General features: G+C 38.2%; 1 protein-coding gene across 1 annotated transcript in view; it reads right to left on the bottom strand.

The window, feature by feature from the left end:
• Window positions 1-225: 225 nt before the first annotated feature.
• The window catches only part of OBI1 (ORC ubiquitin ligase 1), a 42,013-nt gene continuing 28,286 nt past the window's right edge, over window positions 226-13,952 (bottom strand). The window contains exon 6 of the mRNA XM_040487277.1: window positions 226-2,986. Within this exon, the coding sequence (XP_040343211.1) occupies window positions 1,471-2,986 (1,516 nt within the window). The 3' untranslated portion in view covers window positions 226-1,470. The remainder of the gene's footprint in view (window positions 2,987-13,952) is intronic.

Below are 13,952 nucleotides of genomic sequence, written 5' to 3'. Positions count from 1 at the left end.
TTTTATATCATTTTTCTGTATTAGGAAGTATTTTGGATTTTCAAAGACCATCAAAAAGCGCAAAAACCATTTTTATAGTTCACAGAACTTCCTTCCACAAAAAACAGGTATAGGCCAGATTTGGTGCATGCTCCATAGTTTGTCAACCCCTATATTATCATGACCAATTAAAAATTACAAGTTTTACTGGTCTTTATAGGCTAATTCAATATCTGAGACACCATCAAGGATTACAGTGCTTATGACATCCTTTATTCAATTCACATAGAAAAGCATGCAGTATTAATGTAAAACAGTACAGTATTAATGTAAAATGTTCAGTGCACATTAGATAAACAAGTCATTAGCATACAAACCATTTTGAAAGGCCTATATAGGCATACCAAACATGTTTAGAATATACTTTTTCGGAGCCCAAATTAAAAATTGTGCTTAGCTCACCTATTCTCATCTCCTTAACATTCTTCATGAAAAAAATTTTTATCCTACATAAAAGATATTCTATTAGCCAACTAAAACTTTTTTTTCTTAAGTAAGGAAAACAGTGCAAGCAAGAACGCTACCATGCATACAGTTTCCACAAAGAATGGTAACATGCAAACAAGAACTTGATCACTCCAAAAAAAGCCCCACCAGGATAAAAGTGGATCAAGAACTTGGCAAAGGGCAGTTCTGCACCTGTGTATCTGGAACAATAAAGCTACCATGTTTAGGATCCTCCAAACCCAACCGTTCTGTGCCTTCTTTCCAAAGTAGGCTCAATTTCTGATTTTCGACGCACACAAAAAGATGAGCAAATGAAAGCTACCCGATATAAAACAAATATTTTCATATACAAAACGTATTCTTTCATACTAGCAAAATGTTTTCACAAAAACTGGACAAAACACAATGTTAAAAACGCAAACATACATAAAACCTAAAAAAAAAAAAAAAAAAAAAAAAGCAAATGAATACTGGACTAAGCTTAGAGTGCTATTTTTCCACCATGGCCTTGCCTAAAAGTTGGGCCATCACTAAACATAAATAAAAAGGGGCAGGCAAAATAATTTCCACCCAAGGAAAGCTTTAAAGAAACTCAAGTGTCTTATAAGCAGTGTGTAGACAATATGAAAAGTTTTATTTAAGAAATCCACATTCTGAAGACAACTGAGGCTCATTTACAGGCCACTGTATCTAACAGCTAAATCAAGACTCAAGAAAACAAAATACACCCAAACCAGATACATACAATATTCATTAAAAGAAACCCTCTCCCTACCTTTTCTGATTAAAAAGATCCCCAAATGAAAATGAAAAAGGACAAATTCTTTAAAAGTATGCTGGGTACAGGCTAATTCACCATTCTGACTTGACACTTGACTACAGATTATCAATTCAAAATTGTACAGAACTTTTATGAGGGAAAAAGTAACTTTAAAAACTTATATTCCTCTCGGACGAAAACACAAATGACACCTTTCTAATGAGTCAACTTTTCGTTGCTTTTGATGGGCTGGCATTGGAAAGACTGCTCTGGATTTTTCTTTTCGTTGACTGATTGATATTTTTATTCCTCTTTTCAGGCACAAAAGAAGTAGACCAAGGAGACTGAAGGTGGTTATGAAGACCATGCATCTCTGAGGTCATCTTAAACAAAGATGATCCAAACCTCTGATCTTCAAATAGCCGGTGTGAACTGCTTAACAAAACACCCTGGGAAAACTCAGTCTGAAACAAACAGCTCGGTGGTTTGATTTCATTAGTTCCTGGGTTAGAACTGGTATGGAGTGAAAAATCTTCATTCATTTCTTGGTCAGATGGAGAGAGGAGAAAAAAGGAAGTGGGTTTCCATTCATTTCCATTTTCTAACTGATCAGTAGTTAGAGAACCTTTGGAAAGGTTTGGCTTAGTTCTTTCATCCAACTTATCTGGTTCCTCAAGAAATTCACTGCCTTGAGAGGACTTTGATAACCCATCCAAATCTACTGACTTAAAACCGTTATTACAAGGGCTCTTGCTGTTGTCTGACTCCGACATCATTGAATCCAACTCCGATATTTTGTCAAGGTAAGCTGCGTCCATTGATGCTTCACTGGATGTTCTTGTCCGATTCATTTCAAAACAGCGAATAGAATTCAACCTCTTGGATATGCATGAGCCTGATTTCTCACTTAATTTTAAAGAAATTTCTCCAACAGAATTTGCTATTGTGTTTCCCTCTGAGCTTTCAAAATCCAAGCTCTGGGCATAGCTCGTGGAACAACAATCCCAAAACCCTGTCTTTGAGGAAGTAAAACATTCTGATTTCTTTTCATTTTCACTTCTATCATCTTCTGATGAATCTTTAGTACAAACATTCGAAGAATCACAAAAATCATCAAACACCAATTTTCTGAGATGGTTTGAGTGCTTTTTGGAACCCACTGCTTTGACTACAGAGCTCTCTCTATTTTCTGGAGTACTGAGCTGAAGGCAACTAAGGGACAAAGGAGTACAAGGAGCTGGAAGATCATAAAGTTCTTCATCTTTGTAGGGTATACAATCACTTGGCTTATTACCCCATTCTCTTTCCAAGTAAGTATCCATACTTGTATCTGTCACATCTAACATTATTTCCACCCGTTTCTGATACAGGTCTTTGTTCTTAGAACAATTTGGTTCTGTTTTGCTGGTGCTTTCCTGCCTGGCAGAACTGCTGGAAGGCTTTGGCAGGTGAGAACTTGAGGTGGATGAGCCAAGCTGCTTTCTGGCACCATCACCTTGATTCTTTGATGCCATATCCTCCTCACCGCCTAGGCTCCCCTTGCCATCTGTAGAAAGTGCTCTCTGGCAAATGGAATTTATAGCTTCCTTCTCTTCGCTTGAATTTTTTAGCTGTGCAATCTGAGATTCTAGTTCCTCTATATATTTATCACTTCGTTCCAGGGCTTTCTTGAGGCGATTGGTTTCACGTTCATGCTGTTCTACTTTGGACTGAAGAGCAGCTACTGTAAACCTTCCAAACCTGCAAGGAATGGAAGGACAGTTAACTTTACAGTTCAAGCTTTTTTCTTTCTTTTTCAAAGTTAAGGGTGCAAACTATGTCAGCCCATTCTAATCTCACATACCAGTGACCTTTCAGACCAGTGGATGGAACAGTTCAAAAGCAATACCAGACAGATGTAGTATCTTCAAAAAAGAGTTTCTGCACTGTATGTAATAATATGCATATGATAATACTGGCAAAGATCTCGTAGGATACTTTTGTGGTCAAATAAGACTAGTAATGGCAGAGAGGCAGAAACTCACTGCTGACTTCCCTTCCAAGAGCTAGCTCTATCAATTCAGCTCATATATGCATGCAGGGTTATCCCCTAAAACAATGGCAAAGATTTATGATAACATTTGAACAGTGGTCCACATCTTGAAATATTTACATTCAATCATTTTCCTATCGTACAGCAATGTTTTACAATACATTTCTTGTACAATGTCACCTTGTCAAACATAAAATGCCAATTTGAAATTCAGAAATCTTAGCAGTCCCAGCAGGGGTGGTTTTAAATACTTATTTGGACCCTTTCAATTATAGCCACCCTTGATCTGAAGCTTTTACTTGGCCTTCTGAACACTGGGCTTTAATTCATTTCATTTCTACTTATTTTTGGCATTTTACAACTGTGTGGGACATCAATCTCATTTCTTCTAACTTTGAAATACAAAGTCAGTACCTGTGGTTCCAATATATTACGCATAAAAACATTTTTACATTTCCTGGAAAGGAACATTTTGGAGAGTAAATGAAAAAGAACACATCGAAAATTCACTTCTTTTACTCAGCATTATCTTGTTTTCATTATTCCCTTAAGAATGGGTACTGGGTTCAGCTCAGAAAACACTTCTGAGCACCTAGTATAGGCTCATGGTATTATCCAGAGTGGGGGATACAAAGATCAATAAGACTGTCCCAGCTCCAATGGATATAAAATGTCTACCTTAAATTCCATCTGAACACCAAAGAAAATTCCATCTTTCAAGAAAACTGCTTCTTACAAGCCAATAAACGTAAGCCTTACATTCTAACCCCGTGAAAAATATTTCTTGCCACAGAAGTTCTTTTAAAAAGCCTCCTTTTAATCATCTTTTTGATGACTTAAATACTGATCCATCTTGAAGAATTCACGGATTGTCTGGAGGGAAGTATTTGAGAAGGTAACTTCTTCTTCTTCTTCTTTTCAGTTTACTTACTTATTTTGAGTGAGCGACAGAGAGTGCATCTGCATGCGAGCAAGTTGGGGAAGGCCAGAGAGAGAGGGAGAGAGAATCCCAAGCAGGCTCCAGGCTGTTAGCACAGAGTCCTATGTGGGGGCTTGAATCCACAAACTGTGAGATCATAACCTGAGCCAAAATCGAGTCAGACACTTAACCAACTGAGCCACCCAGGTGCCCCAACAAGGTAACTTCTAAAAATTGTTTCTACCTATGGGTTTATCTTTTTCTTCCATTTCCCCCTAATTATAAAAGTATTACAAGTAAGAAAATGTACTAGGCATTAAAAAAAAAAAAAAACATAAAGGAGAGGAAATCCACAGCAACTACCTTTTAGAGTCAACCACTACGTGTTGTATGCCTCTCACTCAATGCCCAACACCTTCTCCTACATACAGCCCAATTCATGCTGTAGTTCACTCCGACACAATCCCTGCTCTGGCTGGTCACTAAGAGTAAAAAGTGGGGCAAAGGTAAATATAGATTCATAAAATCTCAGAGTTAGAAAGGGCCTTAAAAGACACGGTACTGAATATTGATCTACTCATTGCAACTAACTGAACTCCCGGAAAGAGCACAGTCCGTTCTAAAAAACAAAGCAAAAACCACAGGTATAACAAAAACAAAACCAAATACAATAATAAGCCTCCCTATTTTAAAGACAAAGTTTACTACTATGAATATCTGGTTAAATGAGTGCTAGTAGTTTTTCTTTCTTTGTTAGAGACAAATGTTTGGTTTGTAAATGCTATAGTTGAAAGAGCTGTAGTTTCTGTGAGAGAATTTTAAAGAGTGAACAAAGATCTTAAGGACATCAGCAAAAATGTTAGTGAGTTCTTGACTGTAACCACTGTGGCATAATCAAATAACCCACATATTTTTAAATGGAAAAATTGTGTATCATGTTTTTTTAATGCGAACGGCAAAAGTGACAGCCTTAAAATTAGCTTATCAAAAATTTTTTTCTTAAGTGCAATTTTTACAATAAAGGTAAACTCAAATGAAAAAAATCAAACGATTTAAAATCGAATAATGTTACTAGATAGTAAGTCAGCTACTACCAAAGGATGTCCTTGGGAACTCAGAGGCTTACATAAGGAAAGACAAGTGACAAATAAGAAATGTTTCCCAAAATATTTATAGTTTCTTATTCTAGGTTTCAGCCTGGAATTTCAAATATAATGTCACTTTAAGATGCTACATTTGCCCCTATGTTTATTTTTAAATTATGTTTTGAAAAGAAGCAAGTTAATAAATGGTTCTGAGTTGAAGTCAAAAGGACAGCCCTAACCATGTATTGTGTTACTTCAGAGAGAAAGCTGAAGTGCCATGAGAACTAACAACAAAGGCCAGCAATGGAGCACATATGACAGGGACAAGCAAGCAGAAGTCACTGATGGAGCTGGCGGTTTTCTAAAAGGTCACTGCCCTCAATTCCCCAAAGTTCCATTTCAATACTTTACAAGTCTATAATACTCTGAGTGATCAGACCTTTTTACCATGCTAATAAGAGGCTTGTACTGGTGGGCAAACTAACAGAAATGTACAGTGAAAGCCATGGAACTGATCAATTAATTAATCAATCAATGTAATCTGTTTTTGTCTCTCTCTCTCTCTCCAATTAAAGTATAAGCTCCAGGAAAGCAGGGAGTTTGGCCATCTTATGTTTACTGCTAGCCCCCTAGAACAACTCCTGGTATACGGTAGTCCTCATTAAATACTTCTTGAATAAATGTTATTTTCTTACTTTAAGATGCATCAATGCCAGACACAGCAAGACAGAGCCAACACCGCAGGACAGGATGGGCCGAAGGTCCATGGGCCTCTATTACATGTAAGTATTATGAGTTGTTATATTACTAAATTGAATGTTTCATACTTTGGACTGTTTTTCTTTTTTTTTTTTCACTGACACCAAAGAAAGCAACAGAGGACAACATATACACAGTACAGTTTTGTGGGTTTTTTGTTTTGTTTTTTACTCCAGGTTTGCCATCTTATACTGCTTCCAAAAACAAACAAACAAAAAAAAACTTGCACTTCAACCTTAGCAAAAGAATGGAAACATATAAGACTTTGACACAGTTATTAGGAATTTTTAGCTTACAAAGGTATCTATATTAAATTTGGCAAAGAGAAATTAATCAAGTCATATAGAAATAACAATTAGGACTGCATATCTGATGCGATACTTCCATAAAAGAAGACAATGAAGATAATGGCTTATTTAACTTTGGGTTTTAATACTCTGATTCACACTAATTCCAGATATTTCCAGAGTACATAACATTAAATGAATCAATGCCAAGGCAAGCCGGAGGGAATTCTAACATCATTTACCATACTTCCTTTTCCTGAGCAAATTTCAAAATGGAGTATTTTTATAAACATTCCATTAGAGACCAAAAGGCTTTGATTTTCAAAGTAGCAGTGATGGCCAAAGGCTTCATTATGTCAGAGAAAACCTCGTAAAGCAGTGTGGGAGCTGCAACTGATATACCAGAAGTATGTTCTGCTAGAATCTAGGAGAAGCTTAAAGGATTTTTCAGCTTGCAATGCTAACTGATATATACATTCTGGATTAGGGCTCCTTGTCCAAAAAGCTACAGAGGTACAAGATTGTTCCTGTCCCTATTAGCAGTAAGAGAGATGAAAGTCCTATTGGTTTGACCTCTGAGGTATTATAGAGTAGAGCGTCTTTAACAATGAAAAGTTCCTCAGTCCGCATTTTCTCATAGCCCATCACACAGGAGTAGTAAGATGTGCTCAAAGTACCAAAAGACCTAACCTCTAGTGCTATGCTGCCATTAACTATTTGTGAAAACTTGAGCAATTAACTTTGCGTCTCTAGTTCTCAATGGCATCTCCACAAAAGGGATAAACGCATCAAGCCCAGTGGGTTGCTGAGACCACTAAACTTCAGAAACATCTTCAGGACACAGGGCGACACCAGGGAGGTGAATCTACCTGCCTCCCATGTATCTTTGATTTCACATCTTTCCCTTACTTGCTCGCTGAGGTAGTAACTGTAAAAGAAAGTGAAAGCAATCTTTGGATCTGGATCAGCTTTTATAATCTGGCCTACGTGACAGTTTTCCAGCATAGATATCCTTGCTGTACATGGTTCTTATATGCGTAAATTTCAGTTGCCACAGTTCAGTTAAGTAACCCCAGTCACTTAACAATGTGGTTCACACTTACCACATTATATTAGCTGTGACTAACTGCATGAAACTGCATAAAATAAAAATCTCACTACTCGCTTTTCAGTTCACAAAACACTACATAAATAACAGATGTGCATCAGTGACCAATCAGGTCACTTCTTTCAAAGTCTGAAAGTGATTGGTCAGTCTGCATCTGTTATTCAGTTCACAGACAGACAGTAAAACATGTAGTGCTGCCACATACATTTTACAAGGATGAATAATCAAAAGACAGAACTGGCCAACAAAAACGGTGGACCAAAGAAATGTAAAGTGATCAATGCTAGAAGTAAAACTGGATCCATTTGTAAATGTAGTTACTGAAGATCTGACCACAGAAATGTTGAAACTGTCACTATTTGAGAGACCCTAGCAATGCCAGAGGAACTTGGGAGCGGCAAACTTATCGACATAAATAAGAAAAGTAGTTGTGATGAAAAGAATAAAGATGTCTAGAGGAAGTGACAGGCTGGTAAAAAACTTCACATTAAGGCAATATGGAGATATTTCACGACATTGAAAGCATTAAGGATAAAATGTTGGGAGCTGATGCAAACTTAGGAGTATGGCAATTCGTCAAGGCATCAGAAAAGATACTGGCTTCATATCGTAAGTTATGATACAAAGACAAGCACTATTCAGATTATTCTCCACAGGTTTTTTTTACAAAGAAATACCTTAATTTGCAATGTTTCTAATGTTTTAAATTGTACTGTGTAAATATTAACACACTAATTAGTTTTACTATTTATCTCCATATACATTTATAACTGATAACAAGAGATTTAATGTTTTGACAAAAATTATCAAAGTTTATAAAGCAACTTGGTTTACTCATTGATGATTAAGATTGCTTTTCATGGTTTTAACCTGAATAGCCTTTTTGTGGTCATACACAACTGTGCAAAGTGAGGATCACCTATACTAAAGGAACAGTTGATATGTAAGAAAACCAAGTAAACTTATGAGTCTTGAAATTTTTTTTTGATTTATTTATTTTTGATAGAGAGAGACAGAGCACAAGTGAGGGAGGGGCAGGGACAGAAGGAGACACAGAATCTGAAGCAGGCTCCAGGCTCCGAGCTGTCAGCACAGAGCCTGATGTGGGGCTCGAACTCACAGACTGTGAGATCATGACCTGAGCTGAAGTCGAACACTCAACCGACTGAGCCACCCAGGCGCCCCAGTCTCAAAATTTTTTTTAAATAACTACCACTTACTTACCCTAAAAAAGAATAACCCATTCACAGGGGGAATTTTATTGTAGAGTTGCCTGCCTATATAACTGCCAATTGCATATCTTCTCATTTTGAGTTTTAGATATTAGAAAAATATCTTATTTTAAACAGAGGAGAGGTAGGGCTTGGAAGGGAAGAACATCCCATTATTTCTTTCCTATTGCTAAGTATTTTCTTCTAAAGCAAAATTCACCAGTGAGAGATTCCTTAAATTTGCAAACTCCTGTCTTTGATTACACATAAGTGAGTAGCTTGTAACATGAGCTCTTCAGGAACATGAGTTTTGACAGGAGTGGGAAGAACAGGGAGAGGCCCAAGTACTGTGTTCTGCCTTGTGTTTATGTGTGCAGGGTGGGTAAAGGGGCATATTTCAAGGAAAGAGGGCAGAGAGGACCAGGACTGTAAGAAGCTCAAAACTGTATATGGTGGTAGGGGCCTTTCTCTCACCTGCTTCCAAAGGGTCATCTCTGTGTTCACCCATATCTATCTAACTCTTGTGTATGTGTCAGGAGGACGGTGGGGAGCATTCTGTCTTTAAACTATTAGGGATGGTGGGGGGGGGGGGGCGCCTGGGTGGCTCAGTTGGTTAAATGTCCGACTTCAGCTCAGGTCATGATCTCGCAGTTTGTGAGTTCAAGCCCCGTGTCAGGCTCTGTACTGACAGCAAGCTCAGAGCCTGGAGGCTGCTCTGGATTCTGTCTCCCTTTCTCTCTGCCCCTCCCATGCTCACACTCTGTCTCTGTCTCTCTCAATAATAAATAAACATAAAAAAAAAAAATTTAAACTACTAGGGAAGGGGCGCCTGGGTGGCTCAGTTGGTTGTGTCTGACTTCAGCTCAGATCATGATTTCATGGTTTGTGGTTCGAGCCCTGTGCCGGGCTCTGTGCTAACAGCTCAGAGCCTGGAGCCTGCTTTGGATTCTGTGTCTCCCTCTCTCTCTGTCCCTCCCCCACTCGTACTCTGTCTCTGTCTCTCAAAAATAAATAAACATTAAAAAAAATTTTTTTAAATACAATAAACTACTAGGGAAGCTCTGGGAAGTGGCCTATGCATTTTTATCTGCTGCTGAGCTGTGTGACTTGCCAGTATTTCTTCAAGAGTTTTCTTTTTAAAGTTAAATACTCCGTTATGAAAATGCTATATTCTTAGAGAATTTATTCATCATAAAAGTATGGTCTATGGCCAATCCTAGACACACAAGTTGGTCCCACAAAAATACATTAAAAATATGAGGCAGACTGAGAGAACAGGAAGCATTCTTCCCTCCAGAAGACTCAAGACAACATTTCTGTTTTCTGGACCATCATCAAATAAAGAAAGAAAGAAACAGCCCATCATCAAATAAATAAATAAATGAAGTGAACTTTTATGATGGAATTTACCAAGAGTAAATGTAATTATAGTAATTCTTTAACGGTAGCCTGATGACTACTGACAATGATGGTGACAAAAATAACAGCAGCAGCCACTATTTATTAAATGTTTACTTGCATCAAGCACATTGCTATATGCTTGTTATAGAAGATCTTTTTTTTTAATGTTTATTTATTTATTTTGAGAAAAAAAGAGAGGTAGAGAGAACATGAAGTAGAGGGGCAGAGAGAAAGAGAAAGAGAAAGAGAAAGAGAGAGAGAGAGAGAGAGAGAGAGAGAGAGAGAGAGAGAGAATCCCAAGCAGGTTCTCTGCTCTCGGTGCAGAGCCTGATGTGGGGCTCGATCTCATGAATTGTGAGATCATGACCTGAGTCAAAATCAAGAGTCTGGCACTTAACCAACTGAGCCACCCAGAAGCCCCCATCTTTTTAATTGAATTGTTATGTCAACCTTGTGAAAAATGATGTTATTTTGATTTTAAAGATAAGAAATGAGAAGCTTAAAAAGACTGTCTCTTGTTCAAGGATAGGATTTGAATTCAAGTCTGAGTCCAAATACCATGTCTGAAATCACATGAAGTGCTTGAACATGAGATTCCTTCTTAAGTAATATAAGCACCTGTTTATGTTATAAAGTAATGTAAAACACAAGCTAGGTTTGCTGAGCACACAGTTTGTACGTACAGTTAAGAACATTGCTGTAATATTTATTAATACATGCATTTTCTAATAAAACATGGTGAGGAAATACAGAAAGATACAGGAAGTCATGCAGATATGTATGCACAAAATTTATAAATATTTATCAAACACCGACTATGTTCTAGATACAAGCTCAAGAATATTTTGTAACTTCCAAAGATCATTCGTTAAAGTGGCCTTTCAGGAAACTATAGCACAGACATCACCCTGGCAAATGCCAACCCAAAGACAGTGGCTATTTTTTTTTTAAGTTTATTTATTTATTTTGAGAGACAAAAAGAGAGACGGAGACAAAGAACCCCAAACAGGCTCTGCGCTGTCAGCGCAGAGCCCAATGCAGGGCTCAATTTCACGAACCTTGAGATCATGATCTGAGGCGAAACCAAGAGTCGGACACTTAACCGACTGAGCTACTCAGGTTCCCAAAAGAGGGTGGCTATTTTAACCTGAGATAATGAAGACTAAGTCTGAACCAGAACCACAAATTTGAAAGCTCCATCTTTAAGTGTGCTAACTACAGAAAGTATACATGATCATCTTTCTACCTCATGCATAATCAGCAGGCATCTTCAACTGTAAGGAAACAATGCTACTTATGTGAAATGAGCAAAATTTTAAATGCAAAATTTTAGGGCCCAAACATCACATAGGTACTGGTCTCAGGGTCTAATATCGAGGCATTAAAAAAAAAAAAAAAAGTACAAACTATATTATACTGCATCTTAGTTTTAGCACAGAATAGAAAGTGCTTCAACATTTGCAAGAATAAAGAAGTCACAATTTCCCCCTTAAAGAGGTGACATGGAAAGTGGAACCAGATAAAGAAATAAAGCCTGTGCAGCCATCCTTCTTCCCTTTACCTCCCAAAAGTACTATTTAAAGATTAAGGCACAGTCTGCTTTGTAAGCTTTCAAACAGAGAGCAGAGTTTTGAAATAACAGCTCATATTATTAACACAATTTTAAAGGAAGTTTCGTGTGTGCATGTTTATTAAACTAACCATGCATTTGTAGTTAAAAATCGTGATGCTGAAAATTCTTGCTGAGATACCTAGAAATTCTTAACACAAACAATCCTAGTGTTGGGCTGCATACGTAAATTGAAGAGGAACAGAGTCCCTTTTGTAGTCTTTAGAAAGGGCTGACCCATATATATTTAACTGCCTGTGTTGGATAAAACTACTCTTTTTACTGTGGAGTAAATTCCATTTTATTTAGCAAATATATTTCATTTCAATTCCACACAGAAATGCCCCAATTTTCTGCCCCAAAGGAAAAGATCAGCCTTGAAGTTTACGGGACATCAATGGGGATCCCAATCTTTTGTGGAAGGAAACAACCTATGACATGCTATTTCCTAGCTTGTTACAGTTCTAAAAGGAATAAAGGACTTGTATCTTTTCTTAAAATATAATAACCTTAACAACAGCAAAATTTCAATAGTATAGAGAACAACTATTGTTACATGAAAAAAGCATAATTAAAAATCTCTGGACTAGTAACTACCTATACATTTTTCACTACAGTTAAATAGTTAAATCATTCTCTCACCAGGAGGAACAATCTAAAACAAAATAAAACAACACAAAAAACTGTGATCCAGCCGCCTTGTAATTATTATTCATTCTGACGACAGAGACTGAGGACTAAAGTATGCTGAAGGGCCATGAGAAAGGAAAACAAAAGGAGAAGACGTTCTCCTTGTTCTCAAGCATTTCACAATCTTCCTGACAACCGTACTGCTTAGTCATTAGCATGCAATGCAGGCTCCTAAAATATCTTATCAATACAATAAAGACAAGTTGACAGAAAACTGCAGTAACTGTCCATCCCCAATTAGCTGAGTACCCAGAGAAGGGCCCCTCAGGCGGCTGAGGGGCCTGAGCACACCTGGCTGTCACAGTCTGGCCCCAGGGTATCATCAGGCTCCCATGACAGTCTACAAGCTCCCCTTCCGGGAAAACCAAAGGGCATAGCAGAATCAGTCATCAGATCAGGCTAGGGTCAAATACCAGGAATCATGGTGTTTGTCAGAGCAGAATCATGAGAAGCAAAAAAGGCCAGAATAGGTCAAGAAGGGACAATAGCCAAGGCCAGTAAGACCAGAGGTGTTGCTGAGGAAGCCGAAAGGCAGGAGAAATCTGAGTGGTACTGGCATGTCTGGAGACAGTTTAGGAAGAGCAGAACTGTGAACCAAAAAGGAGCCTCAGCTCAGAGTCAGCATGGAGACAGGTTGGATATGCTCAGTTCAAGTACAGAGACTCAAACAAATCTTGTCCAGGAGCCCAGCAACATGGCCTCCTCCTTTCCCCTTTCTTACTCCCAATCTCTAGTACAACTTTGGAGAACTTCAGGAAATCCTTCCACTCTCCTCATTTGGAGAAAATGCCAAGAATCTTGGATTTCCTATCCTTATAAACTCTTTGTACTTTAAGCTTCAAGAAAGCTCAAAATCTTAATTCCCTGGTTAGTTCCCTCCAAGATGCAGATGGAATATTACAGTATAAGGACTCCTTCCATCTGCCAGGCTCCACAGAAGGACACACACACACACACACACACACACACACACACACACTCTTCACATACATGTATTTTACACAGATACATATATGCGTGCATTTTTAAAAATATGTTTTAGCTTTAAGAAGCTAGGCGGTAGAGGGGCGCCTGGGTGACTCAGTCGGTTGAGTGTCCGACTTTGGCCCAGGTCATGATCCCGCACTTCGTGGGCTCTACCCCTACGTCGGGCTCTGTGCCTACAGCTCAGAGCCTGGAGTCTGCTTCAGATTTTGTGTCTCCCTCTTTCTCTGTCCCTCTCCCACTCTGTCTCCCCAAAATAAATAAACATTAAAAAAAAAAGAAGCTAGGTGGTAGATTAACAGCATTCCAGTCATGGAACTGCTCAGTATACCATGTGATCCCTAATAATATAAGAAGAATGGAAATAAGAGGAAAGTATTTCCCCTATGTTAGGAAATCATGGAGGGCTTCAGAGACAGAGTGACAACTGGGTTGGAATTAACCAGGCAGAATGAAAAAGGAGAGACTAAAGGGGAGGACCAGTGAAGGTAAAGGAAAAGGCATGAGCAAAGCTGCAAGGCTATGTCACACCATGGTGAATCTGGGCCCCGTGAGTAATCCAGCATGGACAAAGGCTGGAGAGGACAGAAAAAGGCCAAAGCTCAAGTCATATTGTAAAGA

Source organism: Herpailurus yagouaroundi, unplaced genomic scaffold (genome assembly GCF_014898765.1).
Source record: "Herpailurus yagouaroundi ecotype Mexico unplaced genomic scaffold, PumYag 164, whole genome shotgun sequence".
In the NCBI taxonomy this organism is placed as follows: Eukaryota; Metazoa; Chordata; class Mammalia; order Carnivora; family Felidae; genus Herpailurus; species Herpailurus yagouaroundi.
Note: the sequence above shows the minus strand (reverse complement) of the source record. Positions and strands in the feature narration are given on the sequence as shown.